Source organism: Nelusetta ayraudi, unplaced genomic scaffold, assembly GCF_046127955.1.
Source record: "Nelusetta ayraudi isolate G7.1 ecotype Tasmania unplaced genomic scaffold, CSIRO-AGI_Nayr_v1 ptg000135l, whole genome shotgun sequence".
NCBI classification, from domain to species: Eukaryota; Metazoa; Chordata; class Actinopteri; order Tetraodontiformes; family Monacanthidae; genus Nelusetta; species Nelusetta ayraudi.
In genome coordinates, this window is record NW_027466185.1 from 11848635 (window position 1) to 11875270 (window position 26636).

At 47.4% G+C, this 26636-nt stretch overlaps 3 protein-coding genes across 10 annotated transcripts; 2 read left to right on the forward strand and 1 right to left on the reverse strand.

The window, feature by feature from the left end:
• Positions 1-32: 32 nt before the first annotated feature.
• tmem268 (transmembrane protein 268) lies at positions 33-6580 on the reverse strand. Of its 3 annotated transcripts, XM_076011998.1 has the most exons (10): positions 6122-6580; positions 5456-5712; positions 4576-4696; positions 3303-3397; positions 3117-3224; positions 2345-2497; positions 2132-2242; positions 1622-1711; positions 1289-1513; positions 33-1016 (listed from the first exon to the last, which is right to left on the reverse strand). In XM_076011998.1, exons 2-10 carry the CDS (start codon positions 5528-5530, stop codon positions 849-851), a joined length of 1146 nt encoding a protein of 381 aa, XP_075868113.1. In that variant the 5' UTR covers positions 5531-5712; positions 6122-6580; the 3' UTR covers positions 33-848. The 3 variants fall into 3 exon arrangements, with proteins under 3 accessions (XP_075868113.1, XP_075868115.1, XP_075868114.1); XM_076012000.1 differs by lacking the exon at positions 5456-5712 and having other exon boundaries at positions 6288-6579; XM_076011999.1 differs by lacking the exon at positions 5456-5712 and having other exon boundaries at positions 6122-6574.
• An 823-nt stretch (positions 6581-7403) lies between these two features.
• neu1 (neuraminidase 1) lies at positions 7404-11519 on the forward strand. 2 transcript variants are annotated; one of them, XM_076011995.1, is made up of 7 exons: positions 7404-7636; positions 7790-7979; positions 8403-8668; positions 8752-8934; positions 9355-9607; positions 10376-10613; positions 10711-11519. In XM_076011995.1, the coding sequence occupies exons 1-6, from the start codon at positions 7553-7555 to the stop codon at positions 10594-10596; spliced, it is 1197 nt and encodes a 398-aa protein (XP_075868110.1). In that variant the 5' UTR covers positions 7404-7552; the 3' UTR covers positions 10597-10613; positions 10711-11519. The 2 variants fall into 2 exon arrangements, with proteins under 2 accessions (XP_075868110.1, XP_075868111.1); XM_076011996.1 differs by having other exon boundaries at positions 7407-7636; positions 9388-9607.
• A 34-nt stretch (positions 11520-11553) lies between these two features.
• prrc2a (proline-rich coiled-coil 2A) lies at positions 11554-26016 on the forward strand. Of its 5 annotated transcripts, none has more exons than XM_076011964.1 (18): positions 11554-11638; positions 16033-16184; positions 17152-17329; positions 17421-17517; positions 17628-17709; positions 17794-17937; positions 18076-18317; positions 18516-18604; positions 18694-18842; positions 19008-19110; positions 19207-19396; positions 19560-19652; positions 19894-20419; positions 20641-20897; positions 21009-21327; positions 21507-21729; positions 22003-24803; positions 24840-26016. In XM_076011964.1, exons 2-18 carry the CDS (start codon positions 16070-16072, stop codon positions 25157-25159), a joined length of 5928 nt encoding a protein of 1975 aa, XP_075868079.1. In that variant the 5' UTR covers positions 11554-11638; positions 16033-16069; the 3' UTR covers positions 25160-26016. The 5 variants fall into 5 exon arrangements, with proteins under 5 accessions (XP_075868079.1, XP_075868078.1, XP_075868077.1 ...); XM_076011963.1 differs by lacking the exon at positions 11554-11638 and adding an exon at positions 11765-11920; XM_076011962.1 differs by lacking the exon at positions 11554-11638 and adding an exon at positions 11972-12130.
• The last annotated feature ends 620 nt before the right edge of the window (positions 26017-26636 follow it).

Genomic DNA, 26636 nt, shown 5'->3' on the forward strand with positions numbered 1-26636 from the left:
TTAAACCGCCTACACCGATATAAACTAAGGTGTGAAAAGAGATGTGAATCCTTTAATGCTGCTGACAGTAAGGGGATAATAAGCAGGGGTGTGAAGCTTACATGGTTATTTTGAAACAAATCTCTCTCTATGTACAATAACGTAATGTACACATAATACACATAATATTTTCTAAAAGACTGACAGCTGAATGGTAAATTTGCTCCTAGAGCTAGAAATAAAGCGTGTCAATCGACTGAACTTACAGTACGTCAACACGTTTCAGCTTTCTGAAACACCGTCAGTCGCAGCGCTCCCCATTTTGCCGTGCAGGAACGAGGCCATTCTATTGTGTTCTAATCTGTTCTATTGTGCTCTACTTTTTGAAACAGTAAATAAAAAGGAGTGTTGTTTAGCAAGAGTGCCATGTGAAATCCTCTGAAACACTGGACCCCAAACACAGCTCCTGTAGTGTGTCCCATACAGTGCAAACCCTGTGATTCCAGCAATATGTAAAAACTACATAATCAATATTTTTGTTTGAGACATTAGCAGAGAAAAAACTGCTGCGAGTACAGGAACACAAATGTTGTTGCATTGTTTTGCAGTGGGCACTCATGCAGACCAGCCTTTGGCAAGGCTGCTGAGCAAACAGACCAGGACCAGTTTGGTGCAAACACAGAACTGGAGCGGACGCATGGGCAGACAGACAGCAGCAGAAAGCTGTCGGACGAAATGGCACCAACAGTCCAAAAAAAGATGGAGCCTTCAATTCAAACAGCACCATGGAACTTCAACCATGTTTGCCTCCACATGTCATGTTTTTCCATCCTGGAATGAAGTCCAGGTTTTTTTTTTTGACGGCTCTCTCACTGAAAGATCTTCTTTCTGATGTACTGGCAGAGGCAGAACGGGGCCGTGGTGCAGTGATTCCTCATAGGACGTAGGCGGTGATGTGACGCGGCCGTCAGGCGCTGAGACACCAGCAGCTTCACGTAGAGCGCGCTGTAAGTCATCAGCAGCTGATGGGCTTTGTCCTGGGAAACAATGATAAAAACAATCTAAATTTCATGCTGAGAAAAATTGGAAAAATCTTTTTCGTTATAACGCGTCATTTGGTGTAGGATAGGGCCTTGAGACGCTCAACAGTCGGGTTCCCACAGGGAGGTGCCAGGCATGCAACCAGAATTATACAGGTCTTTCCACGGCCAGCAGGGGATGCTGTGTGTGCAGCTCTGTGTTTTCCCTGCCAATGCTCAAAATGCTCACTCTGTGCGAGCCTGAAGTCGTCCAGCGTGCATCTCCGTACCTGAGCAGTCAGTGATGAGTCTGGGAGGAGGCTGTGGTTGCTTGTGACTTTGGAGTCGTCCTGCTGGCTGGATGAGGTACTGCACCCCGGGGGCTCCTCGTTTCTTAGCAGCGGCCTCTCCTCATCTGAGCCGTGTCCCGTGTTTGGTTCGCCGACTTCGGGGTTGATGGCTGGCGGGGCGTCGCTCACCAGCACGAGGTGGGACAGTTTCTTTTTCAGCTTTTTCTGCACAAAGTTTGATTTCAGTTGAATTGCACTCTGCGCATTGAGAGAATAGTCAGCTGTGAAACGTTACGTTATCCTGATGCTTGTCCGACAGCAAGACCGTCTCACCTGGATGTCACCGCTCACGAAGCTGCCCTCCTCCAGGGTCTCAGTCAGTGTCTTGAGACATCGAGACATGTCCCAGTACACAAAGTACAGCTGTGGACACACACACACACACACACACACACACACACACACACACACACACACACACAAACACACACACACACAGAACTACAATGTCATACAGAATTCCACTATTTATTTATTTATTTATTTAGTGGTTCAGTTTTCTGCTGTTGTTTTAAGATCACAGTGATGACATTAAGTCTCATCGCTGGACCCTTACATTAGAGTACTAATGAGAGTAGTAATGTACTGCAGTACTACAGAGGGCACAGGTGAAAGGAAAGAAGAGCACATAGCTCGGCAACCATGACAGAGTGAACCTTCAAACATACCAGCCACAAATTATTTCTAGTATTTGATCTGCGTTGGCTCACTCAGACGCCACCTGTGCAGCAATGTCAAGAAAACAAGATCCAAAGGTGTGAAAGTCAACCACTCAAAATCTACCTGTATGTTTCCTGAGCAGTTCTGCACCCAGTTGGCCACGGCCACCAGCAGCTTGTGCTTCACCAGCATCTCATTCACCTGGATCAGACGGACGTCAATGTTCACGTTGAGCTGGAGAAGAAAGAGAGGAATAAGAAGAAAAGGAGACGCAAGTGTTTTCATTCCCCAGTCTGAAGATGACAAAGTCTGCCCGGTCGACTCCTCGCGCTGTACCTCTTTGTTACTGTGGTGGAGGATGAAGATGATGGCAGCGGTGAGGAAGATGGCCACGAGGCTGACGCACAGACAGAGGACCCAGTAGTTAGCGATGGAGATGTAGAGGTGGAGGGTGGAGAAGATGGCGCACCACACCACCACGTAGAGCACCTAAAACAAAAAATTGTTTGACTAGAACATCAGTTATTCAGCAACTGTAACTTGCTGAAGGGAATTAGATGTCTTGTATTATGCAAAGTTAAATGAATTTTGCTAAAATGAAAGTATTTCATATAGATATTAACCATCCATTTTCAATAGCCGCTGCTGCTAGATCCTTACCCAGCTGTCATAGGGCAAAGGTGACACCCTGGACAAGTCGCCAGTTCATCGCAGGGCCACATAGAGACAAACAACCATTCACACTCACATGCACACCTACAGACAATTTAGACAAAACATGCATAATTTTGGACTGTGGGAGGAAGCTGGAGAACCCGGAGAGAACCCACGCAGGCACAAGGAGAACATGCAAACTCCTCACAGAAAGGCCCCAGGCCCGGAAACGAACCCATGATCTTCTTACTCTAAGTTGGCAGCGCTAACTACTGCGCCTCCGTGTCGCCCATAGATATTGTGTATTATATAATATTCAGATTACCAATATCAGGTTAAGTCACTGCAATGAGACAATCCATCTCTTCTAAGTTTCCAAACTGTGAAATTCTAATCCCATAAAGCCTCTGTAGGGTTAAACTAAGACGGTCAGGGTGGGTAATAATAATACTACCGGCGCCAAGATGAAATGGAACAGGGCCGAGTTGAAAACCATGAATCTCCTGACAGACGGAACGTCCAGAGCTGCGGTCAGCGGCTCCTCCAGGTCCCTGACAGGTACCTGACAGGGTAGAGAGGAGGTAGAGGATGAGTGTGGATGGGGTGAAGCTGCCTGCATGCGACGTGTGCCTGCACTGACCTGGAATCCGCTGTTCTCCAGCTTGTTGCGGCACAGAGACAGGTCGAAGGTGGGGTTCAGAGGCGAGCTGCTCGGCATTGCCAGGATGCACTGACCTGAGATCAGCAGAGAGGGGAGTGAGACCACAGGCCAGCAGAGCACACAGCACATCAGTGACACTTTCAACACTGGTGCTTGCATTCCACGGGTCGCCTGTCAGTTTTACAGGCCAAAAGATGACATTTAGACTGAGGCGTGACAGTAGAGGAGGACACTGGCTCACAAACCCATTGCCATGCTAATGCTTTGTATAAAATGTTACAATCTTTCACATCTGTCTTGCCAGTTTGCGATCAGCAGCTTTCCTAGCTGCTAACCATTCTATTTACTGCTGCAAGCTGCCCATAAAAACACAAAAGCAGAGGGAGATGAGGAAGCCAGTGCGGTCTTTGCACTTTTTTTCAGAACTAAAACTTTTAAAACAGAAGTAACTTTTTATCATAACTAAATGCGATTTGCTCATAAAAAAAAAACCTGAAGACTTTTCTGAGTGTAAAATGTGACTTAATCTGGTCTGACCTTGGCAAGTCCTCAGTTAAACATCACCGCTCCTAACAGGGTCCCTAACTTCACACCTTAGCACCACCATCAAACCACCAGTCTGTTGCTACCTTGTAACTGACAACAGCTCTCAGCAGTCTGCTGCCTATGGGCTTGTTAGCATATGGAGGCATAAAATACATTCATCTGGCCTAAATTTCACATCTATGTTTCCAGCTGAGGGTCATGTGACCAGAACAGATCTAACCTAACTTGACCTGAACTGAATGTCATTAGGACAAGCATAAAATTAGCATCAGTTTGTCCAAAATGACCTTAAAGTTGCTTGCTGGAATATAAACAATGATCCAAAGTTCACCCTGAACCGCCGCCCTCCACTCTCAGTGACCCTATGTATCAAGTATGTTAGGATATATTTAGATATGTGTGAATAAAACAGTCATTCCAAGACTGCACTGCCATGTGAGTTCAATGTTATCATGGCTGTGGTGATAATCCCAAGCTTAGTAAACATTAGATTTGCCTGTGAGGTCAAAGCAAAGGCAAGTAATGCGCAAGAATGCTAAAAAACAAACAAAAAAAAATGGATCTTTTAAAGTTTCTGAGTTTCTGGCTCATCATGGCAGCACCTTTTGACACCAATGGAACTCCCCGTACAGACATTTTGTATTAGTACAGGTCAATCATTGAAACATTTTTCTGGCACAATCAGATATATTAAGTCAGTTGTTACCGTTCTGCCAGCGATGCCTGGTGTCTCCGGCCCGCTCTTGTGCTTTAGTCTGGACATCTGCCTCATTCTCCTCCATCACGTCGCCCAACCCGTTTTCCATCATCTCAGAGATGACTGTGCCCTAAAATAGAGTGAGAAACTAAGAATAAACAGCAATTCCAATATTTCTAAGTGCTCGGAAGCCACAGTCCAGGTAGAATCACTGCAGAAACTGAGTTCAATGTGGACTTTTCGGTCTTGCTCAATAGGGATTTTTTTTTTGTTTTGTTTCCTAAACTGAGTCCGAAGTTCCTCACGGCGGTAAATAAACAGTGCTTTCAACCCTGAAAGTGTCAGTTTTAGAGCAAAAGAGGATCCACATGATCGGTGGCTCATCTACTGGTAGCTGCATTACAAAACAAAACAGGCAGAGGTGAAGGCACTGCATCATGTAGTGACCTCCAGCCTGGGGGAGGAGGAAATGAAAGAAAAACGTGAATCACTCATCATTTAAACTGCGCATCTGACAAATCAGGTGCTTTTTGGGGAGGCACGGGTTTATGTTCAAGTAAAGTGTCATCCAGGAGACACCCACAGAAAAAAAAATCAGCATCCATAGATAAACTGTTTAACTGTTTAAAACTGAACAAAATGGGCCTGAGCGTCGTCTCTTTCATGGGAGGGTCACGCACTCCAAACCAATTCCAGTTGGATCTGTGAAGCAATTCACAGAAGAAAAAAAAACTGTGGTTGATGTGCTTTTTGTTATCACATCCGCACAGCACAGGCCTGTTAACAGGGGATAAGTAGTGTACGGGTGGTGACGCTCATTGCAACAAAGAAGAAGGCGATATTAAAACAAAAACTTTATCGCAAAGAAAAAAGAACAAACACGTCTTACATTTGTTTCCTTTTCCACTCTTGTCCTCCCCCTTGTCATGAGGCCACATTCTCGAGCTCTAGTGTGAAAGCTCATCGCAGCAGGTGTGAAGTCAGTTTAACCCCCTGCCAGTCGGTTTCTTAGCATTCAGCTCTTTGCACAGACCTCCCCTCTGTCTGTGTGGGTTGCTTTTTGTTTTGTTTTTTCTGTTTCTCACTTCCGTGCCCCGTAGGCTAAGTAAAATCCCCCAGACGATTCTCTTTCGCTTCCTGCACCTGCTGAAGAGTGAAATGTCAACAGCACTGTTCATACACTTGACTTTAGGAGGGGAAAGGTCAAGTGACTCCAGAATTATTTTTTGCTGCACAAAAAATATTCAAACATTTCATCTGTTTGTTGTCCAGCTGTGTTGGTTTCACAGGTATATAGATGCAAAGCTTACATATTTGTATGTATATTTATACCTGCAGTTTCTCCCCTTGAAAATCACTTTACACTGTCATGTTTGCACTTCTCTCTCAAATATTTTTGCTTTTCAAGTTTCCTGTCAGATACTTTCATTCTCTATCAGGAAGGAGCAGAGGTCACGCTTCATTTATTTATATGTGTTCCTACTCGCTTTCAAAAGCAGACCTCGACCATAGCATGAACCACATCAGGCACCCGACAGACTTCAGCGCAGCTCACCTGCATTTTGGATCCGAGTCCATCGTGCCCACGCTGCTCCCTTTCTCCTCACATATTCCCTGAGTCTTTGTGTGTCAGATCCTTGGGAAACTACTTGGTCTGACCCACAGCACAAAGAGGCTGTGGCGCATAACTCTAGCTCAAATGTGTCTCAGCAGTTTCTTACCATCTCTCTCTACCCCCTCCGTCCTCTCTCCTTCTCTCCTTCAGTCTGTGTGAGCGTGACTCAGATCAGCCCAGACTCATGACTACAGGAATGCAGTTTGCGGTTCTCAGCTCAGGCAACCTTAGAAAGTCTGTGTGGCGTTAACTACCACGGTGCGTCAGAAAATGCACAGAAGACACTTGTCCACCCTGAAAATGGATCCAGTCAAAATTCAAAATTCATTCAAAACAAAGAAGGCAACAATGAGACTATTTGGGGATCAACACCAACCAGGAGGGGAATTCATCAAATCAGTTTAATCCTGTTATAATCCTGTATTTGAAGTTAGTGAGTGCTTTCAATCATTCAAAAATTGACAAAATATTTTAGTTTTTTAGTTTTCAGGTAAAGCAAATTTGCACAAGCCAAATAAACTCAGAAGTCATCATCGATTCCTTCGTCCATTAAATCAGACATCAATAACTGTCTCATCAGCCAATTTACAATGAAAATCACTCAGTAGAAGAAAGAGAAAACGACTTCGCCTGTGATCTCATGTCCTAAGGATATTATTGCGTAAACACCACCCTGATGAACAGATAATCTTTCTCCTTTAATGGTAAATGTCGCCTCCTAGTGATCAAAGAGGAACAAGGAAAAGCGATTGACGAAGAAAATAGCAACGCTTAATTTGAAGCATTTATTGTCAGTATTTCCAGCTATTCCTAATTCTCGTGGTAGTAGGAGGATCAGAAAGAAATGTTAGAAGTGTTTGAAAACGACGGACTTTATATTATTATTTCCCATTTATTTTCTTACTCCAGATCTCGCTGCATATAAGAAAACTGGCCCATAAGCAAACGTTTTATCTAGAGATATGCAATACGGATTTTACACATTTATTCATTTTTGTCTTTAAAATTGCTTTCGAGAGACGTCTATCTCGTTACTATTTAAATTGTATGTCAAATTAAACTTTATAAAAAATTTGAAAAAAGATACGTTGCTTTGTATAAAACCAGTGAAGAAAAAAGAAAAAAGAAAAAAAAAAACATTTTAAAGTTATTGCGACGTCGTCATTTTATCTTTTATTTTGGCGACCGTCGCCACCATGTGACCAGTCAACATTGGTCATATGACCTGTGCGAGCGAACAAATTAGCATCCGCCGGATGCCGGGGTTCAGACTGTATCGTCGCTGCGCCTGCCTCCCCTCCGGTTTCATGGAGCATAAATCTGAAGTTTGATGGGCCTCGTCTGTCCGAGACAAAAGGAAGCTTTCTCAACATGGAAACAGGAAGTCGGCGGTTTGCTGCTGCTGTGTGCTGCATGTTCTACTTTCTCGCTATAAGTGACTCCACTCCTGACCAGGTACTGTTATGAATCTCAAAATTGAATGTATGTCACTCCTGGAGCTGCTGTGCGTGTGAAACACTGGTCATTGATTCCTCCCTCAGTCCCCTGGTGTCGAGATTTATTTCGTATTTTCCGCTGGTCACTGCATGCATCTTCCTTCCTGTGCAGATCGACCCCCTGATGTACGCGGAGCAGCTGCTGTGGGTGAGCGGTGTCGAGGGGCAGGTGAACACCTTCAGGATCCCGCTTCTAACTTTCACCCCTAAAGGAAGCCTGCTGGCCTTCGCCGAGGCCAGAAAGCTGTCCTCCTCTGACGTGGGAGCGAAGTTTATCGCGCTGCGGAGATCCACGGACAGAGGTAGGGAAACGAAAAACATAAAGCAATCACATCACACATCATGCACTCAAAACAGCAGCAGTGGAAGAAGGGGAAGCACTGTAGAGGAAGCAAGAATTTCTAAAGAGAGTTTAGACTTTTCTTTTTTCTTTTTTTTTTTTTTTGCTCTGACTCTGATTGCTTTTAGTTATTAGTTTAGGAGTTGGAGGCATGTCTCTTCCATAAAACTCCTATCACATGGTTCAGAGTTGCTGCTCACCATCATGTGAGCTTAAAGTTGGACCGAGTGTCTTTCTTGTCGCTTTAACATGCTGTGATACAGACTAAACTGTGCACCTAAAACTGTAAACAAATAATATAACAAATAAATATAAGTAGGTTTAACATCCAGACTAGAGGAACTCCTCAAAGTCCATAGTTTAATATAATCTCCCATGTCTCCAGGTGCCACCTGGTCTCCGACCGCCTTTATCACGGACGATGTCCGCTCCCTCCAGGATGGCATCAATCTGGGCTCGGCGGTGGTGGACGAGACGGTGGGCTCAGTGATTCTCATCTACTCCCTCTGCTTCCACCGTTACCACTGCAAGCCCTCCAGCACCATGATGATAGAGAGCAGAGACGACGGCCTCAGCTGGAGCTCACCAAGGAACCTCTCTGATCAGATTGGCGTCCAGAGTTTTGCTCCAGGTCCAGGATTTGGCATCCAGGTGAGGGGTGGACGTCCCACTGCACCGCTCAGTTTTGCCCAGTACAGCGCTGCCACTTCCTTTTTGTTGTCTCTGCACCCCAGAAGCGCTACGAACCGGCCAAAGGGAGGCTGGTGGTGTGCGGTCACGGCACGGTGGAAGGAGACGGCGTCTTCTGCATACTGAGCGACGACCACGGAGAAAATTGGTACAACGGCGCCTCTCTGAAAAGCATCCCCTTCAACCAGAAGAAGAGACCGCAGGACTTCAACCCTGACGAGTGCCAAGTATGAATTTAAGTGTCAAGAGTCGTTGATTATGTCTGTGCAGGTTCCCAGTTGACCAAGTCATTGTAATCTTGAAAGTTAAGTTATGTTGTTTCACCTACCGTCCAAAAGGCTTCTTCTAATTGAAGAAAATACTTCATTTTAAGTCTTTCTGTTACTTCTTGGAGGAAATAAATAAAAATCCATGATTTTTTTCCAACAGTAAAACCTTAGGAACTCCAGTCAAAATGGTAATCAAAAGAGACAAATCCTTACATCAACTGTAGAGTAACTCTCTGACATTTCCTGAGACTTCCCTCTCAGAAGCTAGCAAACATTTTATAAATATGAAACAAACATTAAAAAAATGTGTTGAATCAATTCTATGGTGAAGAGAGTTAGTCAAAGCATGCGGCACGTTTTTCACACTCATGTTTCCAGACCAACTGCCCTCCTTCTGTGCACCCCCCACAGCCTTTTGAAATGAAGGATGGCAGCATTGTCATCAATGTGCGAAACCAGAACAACTACCACTGCCGCTGCCGTGTGGTGGTTCGCAGCCTGGACGGCGGCATGTCTCTGCCCATCGACACTCTGTACTTTGACTACGCACTGGTGGATCCTGTGGTCGCGGCCGGAGCCATGCAGAAGGACGGAGTGCTTTACTTCACCAACCCTGCCAATGAGAATGAACGTACGTAATGCCGGCTTTAAAGCGTAGCATCTCTCTAAGTGGGCGCCGTGCACATTTCTCTCAAAGTTAGAGTGCAAAACAATCATCAAATTATCACACAAATTACCAAATGTAAAGTTGGACCTTTTCGGAGTACTCTGGTAGGAACACGTCTCCTTGAAGCTGCATCTGTTGCCTCCCCCATCAGGCGGCGAAAGTAACTGCACACACAACACTGTCCTCTTTGCTCAGAGACATCATCATGCTTTTCGGAGTGTTTTTTTTAACTCCTTCCTCTTGTATTTGCAAAACTAGTTACTGTTGTTTGCTTTCGCTTTGAATGAAACGTGTGACTAATAGTATACTATAATTTTAAAAGCTCTGTACGCCCAAGAGTGAGACAGCGCTGTGTATGTTTGTCTGCCAAGAGCTGGAGTGTGACAGACATCTGTCTATTTTTGAGCTTAAAAGCACGCTGCATATCTAATGCTTGAGCAGGAAGCTGTGTCCCAGATTGTCAATCGTGCCTAATTTCCCCGTATCAAAGTCAAGCTCATTGTCCCAACTGTGACATGCCTCAGCAGTTGAAATTAGTCTCACTTCATTTGACCAATTTCATGAGGAGTCAGTGAGCCCCAGCAGTGCCTTCTATTTTAAAATATGAAAGAAAACAACATCTCCATGCACTCAATACATGCATTCAGTGCCTCACTTGCTTTCAACACATTCCCAACAAAGGTTACACACTACTAAGTTGTTGTTTCTTTGCATTTTGCCCTCCCTCCACAGGAATTAACTTGACGATGCGCTGGTCGCTGACGGATGGCAAAACTTGGGAGGATAAATCCCTCCAGATATGGGCAGGGCCAAGCGGCTACTCTACTATGACGTCGCTGAGCGGGGACTCGGCGGAAGACAAGAAGTACCTCTTTGTTATCTACGAGAAGGGTCACAAGAACTGCTATGAGACCATCTCGTTCGTCAAAATTCACCTGTATGGTGGCAGTTAAAGCTCAACAACAGTGAGGTGAGCAGGATTGCAAAGATTTGACTAAAAGTGACCTTGTTTTTCATTCTCTTTTTTTTTGTTGGTTAAAATGAATATTTTATCTCTTGTCTCCCAGATTAAACTGCTGGAGTAAAAAGGGAAAACCAGGAATTTTCCAAGATGACAATAGACTTTTCACTTTTTCAAAACAAGCAACAGGAACTCTTGACTTCCTGTCTCATGAAGTCTTTACACATTTGTTGGGATGCTGATGTAATGTGAACACTTCAAGACTTGAAGCTGGCCTTGAGAAACATTTGTGGAAATGGAAATACAGAAATCAAGTGCGTTCAGTTCCGAGAGTCAACTTGAACTTTATTTTTTCAGTTGTGTTGATGTGTAATTTGTGAGTGTGACTGGAGAGAATCGTTTTTTGTTTTTTTTCTGATTATTTCAGGATCAACTCGGATTTTGGCGTTCCCAGATTGTATCTTGAACTCAGCTGTTTGTTTTCCTCATCGGATTTTTATTTATTTATTTTTTTCTCTCCTACTTTGTGTATGTATGAGTTTAACACAATGATTCAGTTTAACTGGCGGACTGATATTCCTTGCCAGATGCTGGGGAGAATACATCTCATGCTAAGTGCTCTTTTGCTGCATAAAAGAAGATTGCTAAACATTGCCCAGCAGAGGACTCTTTAAAATGACACTCTTACCACTGAATGTCTGATACAACTATGTCTTCATGTTTTCAGATACATTCATTTGTAGGATGTTTAAAATATGTTGGATTTTTTTTTTTTCTTTCCAAAGGTGACAACAAATATTATTTGTATAAAATGCCATTTTCCTAAGCTAAAGCAGTATTTCTGTTCCTACATAACAGACCTATCACTGTGTTGCACATTATAGGACAATAAATGCCATAATTGGTGAGACTATATTTTCTTCTTTTTTTCCCCCTTCTATCGTATTTTGCTACAGTCTGAATACTCACGCTGTAAGCGTGGCTCACTATCGTTTCATCAGAAAAGCTGGCATTACGACGCCTCGGACGAACAGGTCAGACAAAAATACATATCAAAAAATGAGTACTTTCTCTACCCTTTGTTCAGTTTAATGTGGTCTGATATTCTGCTAGGGTTCGAGCTACGGGTTTTTGTTTTTTTTTTATTCAAAGACTCGCATTTTCTGGCCCCTCCGGAGAATTCCCAAACGGCTTCCATCTCACAAAATTAGCCAGTAGCCGTTGACGGCTCTTTAGGTGATAGATCGAGTCCGGGGATCACCATTTTTCTTTCACCCCTTTTCGTTTATTTTTGGAAACAAAGAAACAGAGTGCAAGTAAGCCGAACGCCTTTTCTATCCGCGCAGTACTACTCTGTAATAATTCAAGGCGCCTTTGGTCACCGAAAAAGACGGCGTGCGTGTGTTGACTGCAGGGGGGATAACGTTGCTTTAGCTCGCTGGGTCGCTCGCTGCTAGAAAGCTACGTGATAGCATAACCTACCTCATTCTGCGATACAACCTCGAGACAAGTCGGGACAAGAGCAGGTCAGTGTCCGGGAAATATCCCGTGTTAAAGCGAAAGTGGGGGGGAAATGTATTACCTAATAATAAGAAAAAGCGTTCAGCAACGTTTGATGGTGCGATAGTTGAACACGAGATTATGTTTTTAATGTGAATAGAGTAGTCTCATTATTATTATTTTTTTGAAAGACAGGCTTGGTTGTTGTTGCCAGCTAACGTACGGAGGATGTCCAGCTCGTTAGCCTAGCTGGGCTTAGTGGTTAGTCACCGTTTGTAACAGGATGGGCTTGTGTCTCACAATTGTTGTTTTTATTAATCACCACGTTTTCTCTGTATTTCAAAATCGTGGGATAATATCACCGATTTATTTATTTTTTTTAAACGCCTGGCAGCTGCGCGTAGCTCAGTGACGGCTAGCCGCAGGATGTGAATACGAACGTAGCCCCGGCTAGCTGCTGCTGCAGTGTCAGTGTGCTACACATATACGTTAAAACGTTTGAATATTTATTTAATTCAAACACTTCACCACATGGTTTGCATTAATTTTAGCGAATGCCTATGGCAACATTTTAACATTATCAGCCATCCTACACACCGTTAATGTGCACCGGGCCCTTATCCATACCGCCATTTTGTTTTGTCCTGCTTATTAGAAAAAAAAAAAAAAAAATCATTTTCTGCTGTCCTGTACGTGTTTTGGAAGATGGATGGGTGACGCCATGTAAAGAAAACACCCGCCGGTAACGCTGGCATGTGTGTGAGAGACATTGAAAACGCTTGTGTGGCTTGAGAGAGAGAGAGAGAGCGAACGAGAGCAATAGGCTAATGTTACTGCAAGGTGCTGGACGTGCATTATGAAACAGCAACGCAGCCCCCCTCCCAGCGCCACGGCTCAGGCCCAATGCTAGCAAGCTGACACTTATTTCACTGTAAATCTTTTTTTCGTAATGTGCCTGCGCCCTTAGCTGTTCCTCGTACCTCTTTAAAGGTCTTGTTATTGCTACTGTCTGAGATACCGGCGTGCTATGCTATCTTATAATCATAAATGTGGCTATTTGCGGTCAGTGGTTATCGTTAGCTTTAGCTTCCCTAGGCCCCTTTTTGTGGGTAACGTTATACGTCGCTGCAGTAATGTCTCGCTCGTGTGTAGCTGTTGGCCCCAGTTAATCCCCACACAACATGTAGCGTTAGCTGGCCGGCCATCCCACGACCTAATTTCTCTAATCTTATGGGGCTGTTGGGGCACTGTGCTCCGCTACTGCTGTTCTACTGTACGTGGTATTCACCGATACGCCTGTTGTTGCCTGTGATTGTTATTCAAAAAGCGACACAGACATGTCATCTTTAATTGTGCAATTGTACGCGTGTGACGATTAAACAGTGCGCAGAATACTTAAAAAGAAACACCTTCATGTTGCATATGTCTTCCTCATTAAATGTGTTGCTGGCTACCGGCACGCCACTGTTGTTTATTACATTGCTGCCATTCGCTGCGCTGCATTTAAACACCTGAGCCTATAACGACTTGAGACTCAGTCAGTAACGATAAGGAACAAACCTCGTTGCATTTTGAATTTTCTTCCCAGCAAACCAGAGCGCACGTTTGCTTTCAGCACTTAATTCGATTAGATAGTGGAAGATTGAGTGCAGTTGTTATTGATTCCAGTGTCATTGTGACATAAAAACGGAGTCTCTCTTTGTAATTGAGCCTAATGGGAGTTGGGCAGAGGGTGGGCAGCGACAGTGGGAGCCCAATCTTGCTAAATTGGACAGATGTCAGCGCTGTGTGTTTTATTGATGTGTAGTAAAGGGAGTCACTTCAAGCCAGGCACCCGAGAGTTGCCATGGCACCGGGCCAGCACGAGCCAGCTCATACAGGGAATATCATGTATAATGCGCTGCCATAGAAACCACGTTTCAGCTGGGTTTTTTTTTTTTTTTTTTTTTTAATGCTGCCGTGAGTTGTTTGACCAGGCTCTACACTGAGGTGACACAGAATTACACTTTGCTTGGCAAGCGTTGCAGGTACCTTGCGGAGGTGATAAAGCTTTAGAGAATTACTCAGAAATTACTCTAGGCTTGGCACCGGAGTCGGTAATGATTATCATGGAAGGTAAACCACACTCACAACATGGGGTGAAAAAATAGTTTCTTGTAACTCCAAGAGGAATGTAAATGTCTTGCAATTTAGTGGTCGATGGCTTTTAAAATAAGTGCTCTCTTGTCACTCTGTCAGTTCAGTGAAATCATTTGATGCATGATGGATACTGTGGTGGTGGTGGTGGTGGTGGTGCAGTTGCTTGGTAGCCTCCCTCTGTCTGATTTGAACCTTTGCAATGTTGCACTGCACTGTTTTTATTCATTCTCACAAACGTCTGTTCCTGGAGGCCCGGTGAAAACACGACAATCCTGTAAGCATTTCAACGTGGCGCCATGATCCACCAGGCAGGATCCTTAAAGCACTGTGTGGAATTCCATTTTCTGTTTACAAAGTACAGGAGGAGGAACGTTTGACTTTTATCTCTTTCTTTTGTTGTCTTGAGGTTTGGTCACACACATTAAAGATTGATGAAAGAGGCGTCGATCAGCCAAATACCTTAGAAGAAGCTGTTAAATACTTGTATTTTCTGAACGGAGGACAGGTTGAATATTTTCATTTGATTGGACAGTTCTTTTAACAGTGTCAATATTTCAGCCTGTGTTTGCACTGCATTGGATAATGAATGTTGAGGTGTATATTCTCAGTACTTCTGATCAGTCTGAAGTAGTTCAATGGAAAGTTGTATTGTATAGACCTCGCTCGCTTGCAGACTTAATTGGCAGTGTGGGCTTTGTCGTAAGCTTTGGTCTCTGCGCAAAACTCCCAAAAAGGAAGATATGCAATGCATTTTCTCTTGTGTAAATATTATGTTTAAACACGTTCATCCCTGCGGTGTCACAAATGTGGTGACAGGAGGAGCCAAAATACAACATTCTGTCGCTCCACAATACATATTGGCCACGGGGCAACCACCAAATAGCAGTATTAGATCAATGAATTAATTGTGATGATAATGCATGATAGTAAAATAATAATGTAGGAGTGCAATTTCACATATATTCTGATATGTACTGAGTGCCTGTGTTGCTTATTTGGTTTGTGAAAAAAGGAGAGATTATCCATTTAAAAATAGGGCTCATGTGAATGCCATGTTTGAGGTCTAAGCTATCTATTATTTACTTGTACTCTGCTGTACTACTTTTGTGCCACTGTCCCATGTCTCTGGCACTCAAAGTCAACACGACTAGGGAGTGCAGAGAGGGCACTGAGCAGCTTGTCACAGTGCCACACTCCTCGCATTATATTGGAGCATTTTGAGATTCATTTCTGCTTCTTCTTTGGTTTTGATGGATGCAGGTTCCCCTGTTTTTTTGCCTTCTTATCAGAAATTTGCATGTTGTTTTGTTGTGTTTTTTAGCCAAGGCATCCTTTCCTTTACCACAATACAAAATCTGACAGCAGCTTTTGCAGAGGCCTCAAGTTCTTGTTTTGTAGTAAAAGAACTCGGCTGTGTAATTCCACTGATCTTTCATTCAGAGGTGCATGAATAAACTGTCAAGTGGCAAATCACTTGTCACTGCTTGCAGTGGCTGTGTGTAGTAATAGAAATTGTCCAGCATGCCCTGTGTTTGAAAAACAAATTTCCAGTTGTGTAAGTTTATACCACATATCAACAATTTTTTTTCCAGTTGTATCATCTTACACAGAGGTACTACTGTGTACTGTTCTTTCCTCATGAATTCTAGACTCTGTTACTGTAAGCTGTTCTAATTGCCTTCTTAATCTTAACGGCTATTTTGAATCCACTCTCAGAAATGAGGGCTAATCCACTTCATTTTTTGCGTTTGCCTGTTGTCATCTCTCTCTCTGTCTTTGTCTCCCCCAGTCTCAGGGCTCACCATACTCAATGAGCGGACAGCGCAATGTCAGAGCGCTCTGGGCAAACTGCAAAGGGGAAGGAAGGCAAAACCAAGTATGCGTCTCTCAACCTGTTTGATACATACAAAGGAAAGAGCCTTGAAACACAAAAGCCTGTTGGTGAGTATCATGAGTCGCATGACTGGGTTGTCATGGTGACAAAACACTTCCAGTGCCTCGTCTTTGTTTGTGGGGTGTTTCTCTTTTAATTCTGACGTATCGTTAAATGTTTTTTGTTTGGCCGTCCAGACTCGACTCCATAAATGAGGAGATATAGTTTTTCGAAATCAACCTCAAGATTGTTGAGGCTTGTCCTCGGTCATTATCGACCCAGCGCTTAAGTGCTGCGTTGTTTTGTGTGTTGAAGTTAGCAGTTAGCAATTAACAGTTGTGTTGCCTCATTGCTACAATTCCATAGTTCTTTTGACAAAAGTCTGATGGCCAATCAGAGCAGTTCTTGTCCGGCAGTTGCTTTTACCTCGGCTGCCCTTTCATGTGCTACTCAATTACTCTTTGTGTCTTATACTTGTACTTGTATCCAGTGATGGAATTACCCCTCTTGCACTCAATGCAATGCTGATGTTAAAAGATGTAGTGTGTTGTGCCCCAGCCCAGAGGCCAGAGAGCTCTCAAGTCTCGATGTGTCAGCTGAGTCTTGCGGCCACCGAGCCTGACCTAAGACAGAGGCTTACTTGTGGATGCTGTTTGACTTCTGTACCGAGTCCCAAGTCTATGTTTTATTCAGAGGCGCTCCCACCAGATCAAAGCAGCTGTCTTCATTTTTAAACAGGATAACCGCCTCTTGCATTGTGGATCCATGCAGTGTTGTCCTTTCCCTCAGCCTTAAGGAAACAACTGTGGGATTCATAGTTTGCCTTGTTAACGTTGGAAAACATTTTTACACTTGCACCATCAGGAATTTCAAAGTGCTTTTCAACAAGCGCTGGGTAGCACGCCAGCTAAAAGTTAAGGAAGTTCCTGCTGTTCGGCTGTGACTTTGTCTCAAGTTCTCTAAAATGCCATTTGATTAATATTGTGTTTTGGTGCTCAAACTGTGCTAATGGCTTCTTTTTCTCTCCCTCGTCAGTTCCCCCCCGCCATGGCCTGCAGTCTCTTGGTAAAGTTGCCTCCGCACGGCGTATGCCGCCCCCTGCCAACCTGCCCAGTCTGAAGGCGGAGAACAAAGGCAACGATCCCAACGTCTCGCTCGTTCCCAAAGACGGCACAGGATGGGCAAGCAAACAGGAACAAGCAGACCCAAAGAGGTGAAGCAAGCTCCCTAGCAACCATTCGGTCACACCGGTCGTGGACTCGCTGGGTCTTATGCTATAATGCGCTGTCTATTATCTTTCACAGTACCGATGCATTGTCGGCACCGCAGCCGGAATCGCAGCAGTCTGCGGCCTCACCGACACCTGCACCGACCCGCCCGAAAACACCGCCAGCTCCAGAGGTACTGACGGGCACTGAAGCGGACGACGTAAAGCCATTACCTCAGCCATGCCCAAGAGACACTGTAGTGACTGTCGCTAATGAGTCCTCTTATATTGGTGTGTTTGCCAGGCTTTGACCCCAGCTTCAACCCAGGCCGTAGGGGCAAGGTCCTGGGCACAGGCCAGTGTTACACATGGAGTACAAGGGGATGGTAAGTGTTGCGTTTTATGTGTGTGTGGCTTGGAAATGATTTTTCTTCAGAAAGTTCAAAAGTGTTCTCCCTCACTTCCTGTAGGTGGAAAGGGATCAAGCCAACTGTCGCCATTCTCTCGCGAGGAATTTCCCACCCTGCAGGCGGCTGGCGACCAGGACAAAGCTGGCAGAGAACAGGGCACTGCAGATCAGTGGTATGGGCCCGGACCAAACCTCCGCCCCCAGAGTGAGTGACGGCTCCTGAATATTCAATGATTCATCAACAGGTCTCGTTAGTCTGGTTGATGGCCATGTGCAAATCTTTGCCCTCAACCTGCACCACGCTCATCAACGCGGCGTTTTCCTCTTTTGCGGCTGTCCTCAGACGCTACAAGTTGGCGGGATGGTGGGGGCCGCGGACTGGCGCCCACCCTGCCAGGGGAGGGGTCAGTGGAGGGTGGCCCTGGTGGGAATTTGGTGATGGATGGGGCAGCAGGGGCCCCCCCTCCAAACCCTCAGTCCCATGGGCCACCTAGAAACCCTCCCGCAGGCAGCCCCGCCTTGCCTCTGGGCCAGCCCCCAGTTGGGCCCGGCTTCCCCCAGTACCGAGGGATCATGCCACCTTTCGTAAGTATTTCTCATGGTGCTCACTGTTTTTGTTTCAGGTGTGTATTATTTATGTATTTTTGTTTTGACCTTGACAACATTTATGCACATAATATAAAATATCTTGTTTTCTTTCTCTCATCTATTGTCTCCTATTGTAAATTATCTGAATACTGTTTTAATTTTAATTGTATTTATTTCATTTTTTTTGTCTTAAAGATGTTTCCTCCCTACCTGCCATTTCCGGGCCCCTATGGCCCGCAGGGACCTTACAGGTACCCGGCACCTGGGGAAGGGCCTGCTCCAAGGTTTGTTTTTTTGCTTGCATTAGTAACTATTTTGTTTCTATATTAATTTTTTGGAATTTTGCTTAGGAAGAAACTTTGTTGTTTTTCAGGTTTTCTCGTGGGCAGGGTGGACCTGATAATAGGACTCAGGGTGGACCACGGGACACTGGAGAGGTGGTAAAGCGGCCCTCAATCCTTAAACAAGACGACCTGAAGGAGCTGGATGAGTTGGACCATGATGGAGATGAGGGCTGGGCAGGTAAAATAGATACTGGTTTCCTCTTAAAACGTTGCTTCGTGGTACTTTTGAATAGTTAAGTTTATATACCTGAGAATGTTTTGTTCATGTTTGGATTAATGGAAGATCAAATTCAGTTCATTTTCTATCACTGCTTAACAGCTCTGATTGTGTTTGCTCTGATAGGGGCTCAAGAGGAGATTGACTACTCTGCCAAACTGAAGTTCAGTGATGATGAAGGAGATGAGGAAGGGGAGGAAGAGGAAACTGAAAGCAGCAATGACGCGCGGTAAGTAAATATAATTTCCAATCAACACAGATTGTTGGAGGTCTCTATTTGGTTGTATGTCAGTGCGTCATTTGTTTCTTTTCCTCCTGTCCTCAGTGAGCAGCAGAGGTCTAAGGATGCCCTGGCTGCAACCTCCGGCCCCCGAGCCTCAGACAGCGGCACGGAATCTCGCCATCCTCCTTCCTCTGCTGCTGACAATGGCCCCAAACCCCCCTCCGGCAAGCCAGGTCGGGCCGAAGAGGGAGGCAGTGGCTGGGGGGGCCAGGGAGCACCAGCAAATTACCAGGTACACTTGCTTGACCACAACAGGAAGGTTTCTTGGGTCAGACGCTCCATGCTCGGGTGTCGTAGGGTAGAGAAAGCAAATCTGCACATGGGTCAATGTGCTGTGGCTCTTGCTAGCATAGATTATTGTGGTGGAGAATGGTTAACCATCTGCCTGCATACAGGGGCGCAGGCCTGGATTGGGTGGTCCCCGGGAGCAGCCCTCCCCCCCACCAGGGCCGCTCCTTGGACAAGGGCCTTACTCCTTTTACCGACAGGTAGACCATCTGGTTTGGGCCTCATAGACAAATCATTTGTGCCATTATCTCATCCACCGCCCACCAGTCTTATGGAAAGTCATCTGTCAGTTTTAAGTTTGCATTTTGACTCTTGAGTTTATTCACAGTACTTGTCGTCGCCATCACAATTTTTTTTCCCTCAATTTCAAGGATTGCAGTCACGTTCGTGAGACATTTGAAAAGAGCTCGGCACATAATTATTTTTTTTCTGACTGTGTAGGAACGGTCCCACAACCAAGGTGCCTCTCTCGTCCCCGGGAAACCCGGGTCCAACCAGCCTCAGCAAACAGCAGGAGGCTCAGCTCCTCCTCCTCAGCCTGGCCTGCTGCCACACGGTGCCCAGGGAGAAGACGAGGACGAGACTTGGCGTCAGCGCAGGAAGCAGTCCTCCACCGAGATCTCGGCCGCAGTAGAGAGAGCACGTCGCCGCCGCGAAGAGGAAGAGCGTCGGATGGAGGAGGAGAGACGCGCCGCCTGCGCGATGAAGCTGAAGAAGCTGGACGAGAAGCAACAACAGCAGCAGGGCAGCAGCAGCACAACCCCCAGCATCGATGGAAACTCGACTGCCGCCACAGCGGGCAGCCCCAGTCCAACAATGTCAGCCTCCTCCCCCAACATCAGCCAGCCGCCATCCCCTTGTGTGGATCCTGAGGAGCCTCCATTGCTGGCCGTGCAGCCTGGGTCCAGTCCTGGCCTCGGCGAGCGGCAACGAGCCAGCAGTAATAGCAGCTACGACTCCACTGCTGGTAAGATCCTCAAGTCATTTGAATGTTTCCAACAGTGGGATTGATCTGTCTTCAGTGAGAAAACTGAATGTTTATCATTATCAATATTTATTTTATGATATAATTATGCTGTCATTAAACTATCAGAGCAAGGCTTATGTATGTATGTCAGCAATGTGAGTAAACAACTTTCTTGGTCATAATCAGTTTCAAGCTCACTGATCTCTCTTTGATTGGTACAGAGCCACAGCAGTGTCCGCAGCCAGCTGTGTCCCAGCCACAGCAGCCCACCATGGACGCACCAACACAAGGAGAAGTGAAGGAGGAGGTGATGAGCACTCCTCACATTCGTACAGGAAGCGGCAATGAGAGAGGAATGGATCCAGTAAAGATTGAAAGTGTCGGAGGCGGGGCAGGTCGTCAAGCCGGCGGTCCTCCCGGACAGGGTTACTCAAAGTACCAGAAGTCTCTTCCACCTCGATTTCAGAGGCAACAGCAGGTTAGATTGTCGTAAAATAGATAATTCATGTGTGTAACGCCCAACAGAGATAGAAACTGGTGACTCCTGTTGTTAAAAAAAGCCAAACATTTTTATCGTCCTTGTTTTTAGGAGCAGCTTCTGAAGCAGCAGCAGCAGTGGCAGCAGCAGCAGCAGCAGCAGCAGCAGCAGCAGCAGCATAGCCAGGCATCGCAAAGTCAGATGTCCCAACAGCCCCAAGCTGCACAGGGTCCTTCTGGTTCAGCTCCGCAGTCTGGACCCGGACCTAAACAGGGTGGTCCGATGTATCAGCCAAGCAATATGGTCCGACCCCCACCTCTGCCAATGAACTTTGACCCTCGCTGGATGATGATGCCTTACATGGACCCACGCATGATGCAGGGACGCCCTCCACCAATGGACTACTATTCAGCTGGCATGCATCCATCAGGTCTGTCAACAAAAGGGCCCTCTGGGTCATCAGTCATCCATTAACACAGTAGCTGGTGGTGAGATGTCGCTACATGTGGACGCCAGTAGAGCCACGTCACTGACCTAAATCGACAAGAGAGGTGATGCTGTTACTTTTGGGAAACCTGTTTTGACGTGCGCGTTCCTTCTCTTGCACAGGGCTCATTGGTCGAGAGCGGTCTGACTCTGGGGGATCTGGCTCAGACCCCTTTGACAGGCAGCAACCACATCCAGGTCACCCCCAACGTGGCACCCCACCCATGGATCCCAAGCTGGCATGGGGGTCAGAGGTATTCCCGGGTGGAGGGGAAGGCCGCGGGCTGGCATCACCCCTCAGGCAGAAGCAGGGATTAGAGGATGATGATGGGACCAAAGGACCCAGGTATGAAGAACTTTGTCACAGGAAATTGGAGTTAACCTTTCCACAGTTTGAACGCTCAAAAGCTTCTGAATTGACTAATAAAATTATCTTTGGTTACACAACATAATTGTATTGCTCTTGTGCACTGGAGCCAATAACATTGCATTGAACGTTGATGTAAATGCATTTACAGTATGCATGAGTAAAGATTTTAACTTCTTAATACTGAGTCTGTATTTTTATTTATTACATATTTTAAATTTTATTCTCAACTTTTTTTCATTTTTATTTTAGGAGTGACACCCCTCCTCACCACATGCGAGAGGCTGCATTAGGACCTATTCAGCAGCCTATCCCCAACACAGGGACATCCAATCAGACTCCACCGCCAGTCGGCACACAAGTTGGGCCCCAGGGTAGCGGCCATCACCCGCATCACTACATGGGTGGACGAGGCAACTACAGCAACTTCCCTGACCAGGGTGGGAGAATGCTTCCTCACCAGCAGCAGCAGAGGGTGGCTGAACGGGGCAATCAACCTCACAGCTTTGGCCACCAGGATGAGGGGCCCAGGGGGTCTCAGCAGGGCCAGATATGGGGAGCTCCACACCCGCACTACGACCGCAATGGTCGCGCCGATCACCCCCCTGTCGAGAGCAACGCTCATCTCCACCACCATCACGGCCACCTCCCCCAGCAGCCTCACTTTGCTCTCCATCCGCACAAAGCAGACAACAGCCGCGACAGGGTTGCCGATGCTTCTAAGAAGTCGGATTCGTCTCCTCCAATGCACCAACCGTCACTCTCCTCTTGTTCTTCCTCCTCCTCGTCCTCTGCGAGGGAAGATGGGAACGTGAAAGTTGCTCTGCATCACCACCATTCCCATAGAGAAAGTGACACAGCTGCTGGGAAGAATGCCGTCGACAAAGGCAACAGCGGCGGCGGCGGCAGCCACATGAAACATGAGAAAGGCAGCTCGGCGTACTCCCCCCATTCTTCTCTAGCCGCCGGCCAATCCTCCTCGCAGCACGGCAGTCATACGCAGCAGCAGCAGCAGCAGCAGTCGCATCCCCATCCCCATCCCCATCCCAAGTCAAACCAAAGAGGGCCGCGAGAACACAAGACGGAGACCCAGTGGGGCCCTCGGCCCGGCAGCAGCAACACCGGCGGCGGCTCCTCTCACGGAAGGCGGGGCAACAACAGTGCAGGAGGTGGGAACCACTCCCGCGCTGGGGAGGACTCTTCCAACCAAGCATCGGACCACAAACCCTCCAACCAGACTAGCAACACCAACAAAAGAGCCGGCCCCATCAAAAAGCCGGTGCTGAAAGAGATGAAGAGGGACGGAGGGGAAGTTGACGGAGGAGAAAAAACGAGCGGCGGGAAAGAGAAAGACCACGATGGCGCCCAGCCTTCCTCGACAAAACAGGAAGCGTCTTCCACTCCACACAGCACGCAGGCTCCTTCTAAAGACGAGTCAGCCCACACGGCCAAACGGAACGTAGGAAAGGAACGATCCGCAGGGGCGGCAGGAGGAGGCTCAGGTCGAGGGCCCAAAGACGGAGACGCTGGTTTGGGATTTTCAGGCTCCGCCCCCAGGAAGGACAGGGAGCGCTCCTTTGAGAGAGGGGGCCACTCTGCCCATCAACACGGAGTCCCTGCCAAAGGCGGCAGACCCAGTCGTGGACGGGGCGGCGAGTACTTTGGGCGTGGGCGTGGCTACCGTGGCACCTACACAGCCACGGCCGGGCCCAGCGGCAGCGGTCGAGGCCGAATGGGCGGCAGGAGCGGGCGAGACTTCCGCTCCTCCGTTGCAGGAGGCCACCACAACGAGTCCGAGTCCAAGGGCGGCGGCGGCGGCGGCGGCAGGCACGGCCAAGATCGGGCCCAGCATAACCCGGCCAGGGCCAGGAACAGGAGCGAGACCCGCAGCGAGGGTTCGGAGTACGAGGAAATCCCCAAGAGACGACGCGAGAGAGGCTCGGAGACCGGCAGCGAGAGTGGCGCAAGCGACCTCGGCCAGTCGGACAAGGAAGAGAACCAGAAAGCCAACACCAAGAACGGCACGGAACACGGCAACCCTGGCGGCGGAGGGAAAATCTCCTTCACGCCGGGCAGAGGCTCCCAAGCTCGAGTGTTCACGCCCAGGGGTGTGCCCTCTCGACGGGGGCGGGGCGGAGGCAGCGGTGGAGGAAACATCTTCAGGGGCAGCGGCAATACCGGAGGCCCGCCAGGAGGTAACCGGGTCGGGTCCAACTCTGCCCCTCACACCGGCTCCTCCAAATCGTCGGTGCCGGGCAGAAAGCAGCAAGGTCCACCGCCGGGCGCCGGCCACAAGGAGTTTGGCCGAGGAGGGAACGGAGGCGAGAAGAAAGACAAGGCGGCCGACGCGGGTCGGACTCCCAGTCCGGGCCTCGGCCCCCTTCAGCCGCCTCCGGCCGCCGCGGCCCCAGCCACCGCCCAGAACGCCACCGAGAACGGAGTAGCGCCCCAGCAAAGTTCAGCCAACCTGGCGCTGAACTCGGCAGGACCCAACGCGCTCGGCGCGCCCGCCGGCTGCGGCTTCCCACCCGGCGGGTTTGACCGGCCGCCGCGGCGCCGACGCCACGGCCGTTCGCAGCACCAGCAGGACAAGCCGCCGCGCTTCCGCCGGCTGAAGGAGCGAGAGAACGCGGCGCGCATCAACGGCGGGGTGGGCGTCATCGGGGGAGGGAGGCCGTCGTCGCCGTCGTCGTCCCTCAATGCGGTCCAGGACACTAACGGAGCGCCGCCGCCGCCGCCACCGGCCACAGGCGCCAATCACAACAGCGCAGCGGTGACGGCCAACAACAACAACAACAGCGGAGGGCACCTCGGCAACTCAAACAGCCACCACCATCACCACTACAACCAGGGCAACCCCGGGTCGAACCACCCCCCCCAGCAGCAGCAGCAGCAGCAGCAGCAGCACCACCACAGCCACGGTGCCAAGTCGCCTGACTTCACCAACCAGAACTCTGACCAGGCCAACGAGGAGTGGGAGACGGCCTCGGAGAGCAGCGACTTCACTGAGTTCAGAGACAGGGAGGGGGGTGGCGGTGGCGGAAGTGGAGGTGGTGGAGGAGGAGGTGGGGGAGGGGGTGGAGGAGGAGGAGGTGGAGGAGGAGGAGGTGGAGGTGGAGGTGGAGGTGGCAAGTCATACTCCTCCCACCACCCTCACCACCTGGGTCGGGGAGGCGGCGGCGTGGTAGAGCGCGATGTGAGCGGCAAAGAGCCCTCGGCCAACAAGAGGAGCTTCTCCAGCCAGCGGCCCGGCATGGATCGACAGAACCGCAGGGTCAACGCCGGAGGCGGAGGAGGACGAGGCCCGAGGGGCCCGGCTGGTGGCGGTGGCGCCGGTGGGCCCGGCAGCGGAGGTGGCAACCGTGGAGAGAAGCGCAGCAACTGGCCCTCGCCAAAAAATAGGAAGTGATTTCAGAAGAACCCCCCTCTCTCCACCACCACCCCTCCCCACACACACACACACACACACACACACACACACACACACTCATTGAAAGCCCCCTAACATCTTAATCTCTCTTTTGATTTCATGGTTTATCTGTTGGCATCCCTCAGAATGTTTGTGTATTGTACAGTATATGGAGATGGTATTCACTTCAGGCGCCCCCCTGCCCATCCCCCCCACCACCATGGTAACCTCTTTCCCCCTTTGCATCTGCTATCTACCGTCCGTTACTGTAAATTTCTCCCGTCTTGCTCTTTTGACTGCCCCTCCCCTCTCCTTACCCCCCACCCTCTCCCCGACCGTTTTTCCTCGAGAGTCTCATCCGCAGTTGGATTTGACAAGCATGTGGTTTTTTGCAACGAAGGTGCATGTGGCTGTGACAGAAGACATTCACACAAAAGCTCCACAAACACAACACACACCCACACACACACTCGCATATACAAGCACAAATCTGACATCTTTTCAAACACATGGATCACATGCAGTTGTGTGAATGCAAAAAAAAATATGGGAATTAATTGGCGAAAAAATGTATGGATTGGGCTAACTTTTATATTTATGTACCTGTGTATATTTCTACCACACTTTGGCCTTGGGTGGTATTTAGTAGTGCAGTACTGCATTACTCCCCTCACAAAGGGAAAGAGTGCAGCTTTATCTTTTAACGAGAACAATGTAACATAAGATGTTTGTTTCCTTTTTGTCTTTCTTTCCTGCCTCATGTCAGTTCAGTTTCATCGTCTGGGGAATGTTGGTATGTGTGTGTGTATTGTTTCTCTTCTAAAAGCAGGTCATTAAAATACCTTTTTACTAAATTACCTATTTCTTTCTGACTTTGTGGTCTCCTGCAGATTGTGTCTGTTTAATGTGATCAATCAAAGTACTGCTGCTCAGTGCTCACCACACTTTTTTTTTTCTTTTTTGATTATCAGTGTTTCTGCTGCTTGCCCAAATAGGCAGTCATTAAGATAGTGTCATTTATCCTGACATGCATTTGACCTGCTCCGGCATTTCATATTTAGCTTTTATTTTTGGTCTCATTTTGTTCAGTAGTATTTCATAAATCACTCCTCACCCAAGTTCTTCTTTCAAAAATCAAATTTATCCGCGTAGTTTAACCCCTCATGAGTTTTGTTTACAGTATGACGACTGTATTGATAGCTTGTTGGCTTTATTTTAACATTTTTTCTCAGCGACTTCCATTTGTATGGAAGAAAAAAAGTCATGATGGGATTAGGAAAGAAAATGTTTTGACTTTCATACAATTGTTTATGCTTCAATAGGTAAATGGATTTGTTCTATTAAGCACTCCTTGTAGTATATATATATATATATATGTATATATATATATATATATATATATATATATATATATATATATATATATATATATATTAAAAAAAGAGGTCCATGCTCGCTGTTTTAAATCCTCTTTGTG

Bases quoted from the DNA above. Each gene is read 5' to 3' on its own strand.
- tmem268 (XM_076011998.1), bottom strand. From the start codon at position 5,530: ATGAGCTTTCACACTAGAGCTCGAGAATGTGGCCTCATGACAAGGGGG. The intron at 3,398-4,575 runs GTAACAACTGAC...TGCTGATCTCAG, and splicing joins CAGGCATCGCTGGCAGAACG to GTCAGTGCATCCTGGCAATG. The intron at 1,017-1,288 runs GTACGGAGATGC...ATTGTTTCCCAG, and splicing joins ACTCATCACTGACTGCTCAG to GACAAAGCCCATCAGCTGCT.
- neu1 (XM_076011995.1), top strand. From the start codon at position 7,553: ATGGAAACAGGAAGTCGGCGGTTTGCTGCTGCTGTGTGCTGCATGTTC. The intron at 8,935-9,354 runs GTATGAATTTAA...TCATGTTTCCAG, and splicing joins TCAACCCTGACGAGTGCCAA to ACCAACTGCCCTCCTTCTGT. The intron at 9,608-10,375 runs GTACGTAATGCC...CTCCCTCCACAG, and splicing joins CCCTGCCAATGAGAATGAAC to GAATTAACTTGACGATGCGC.
- prrc2a (XM_076011964.1), top strand. From the start codon at position 16,070: ATGTCAGAGCGCTCTGGGCAAACTGCAAAGGGGAAGGAAGGCAAAACC. The intron at 17,938-18,075 runs GTGAGTGACGGC...GGCTGTCCTCAG, and splicing joins ACCAAACCTCCGCCCCCAGA to ACGCTACAAGTTGGCGGGAT. The intron at 21,730-22,002 runs GTATGAAGAACT...TTTTTATTTTAG, and splicing joins GATGGGACCAAAGGACCCAG to GAGTGACACCCCTCCTCACC.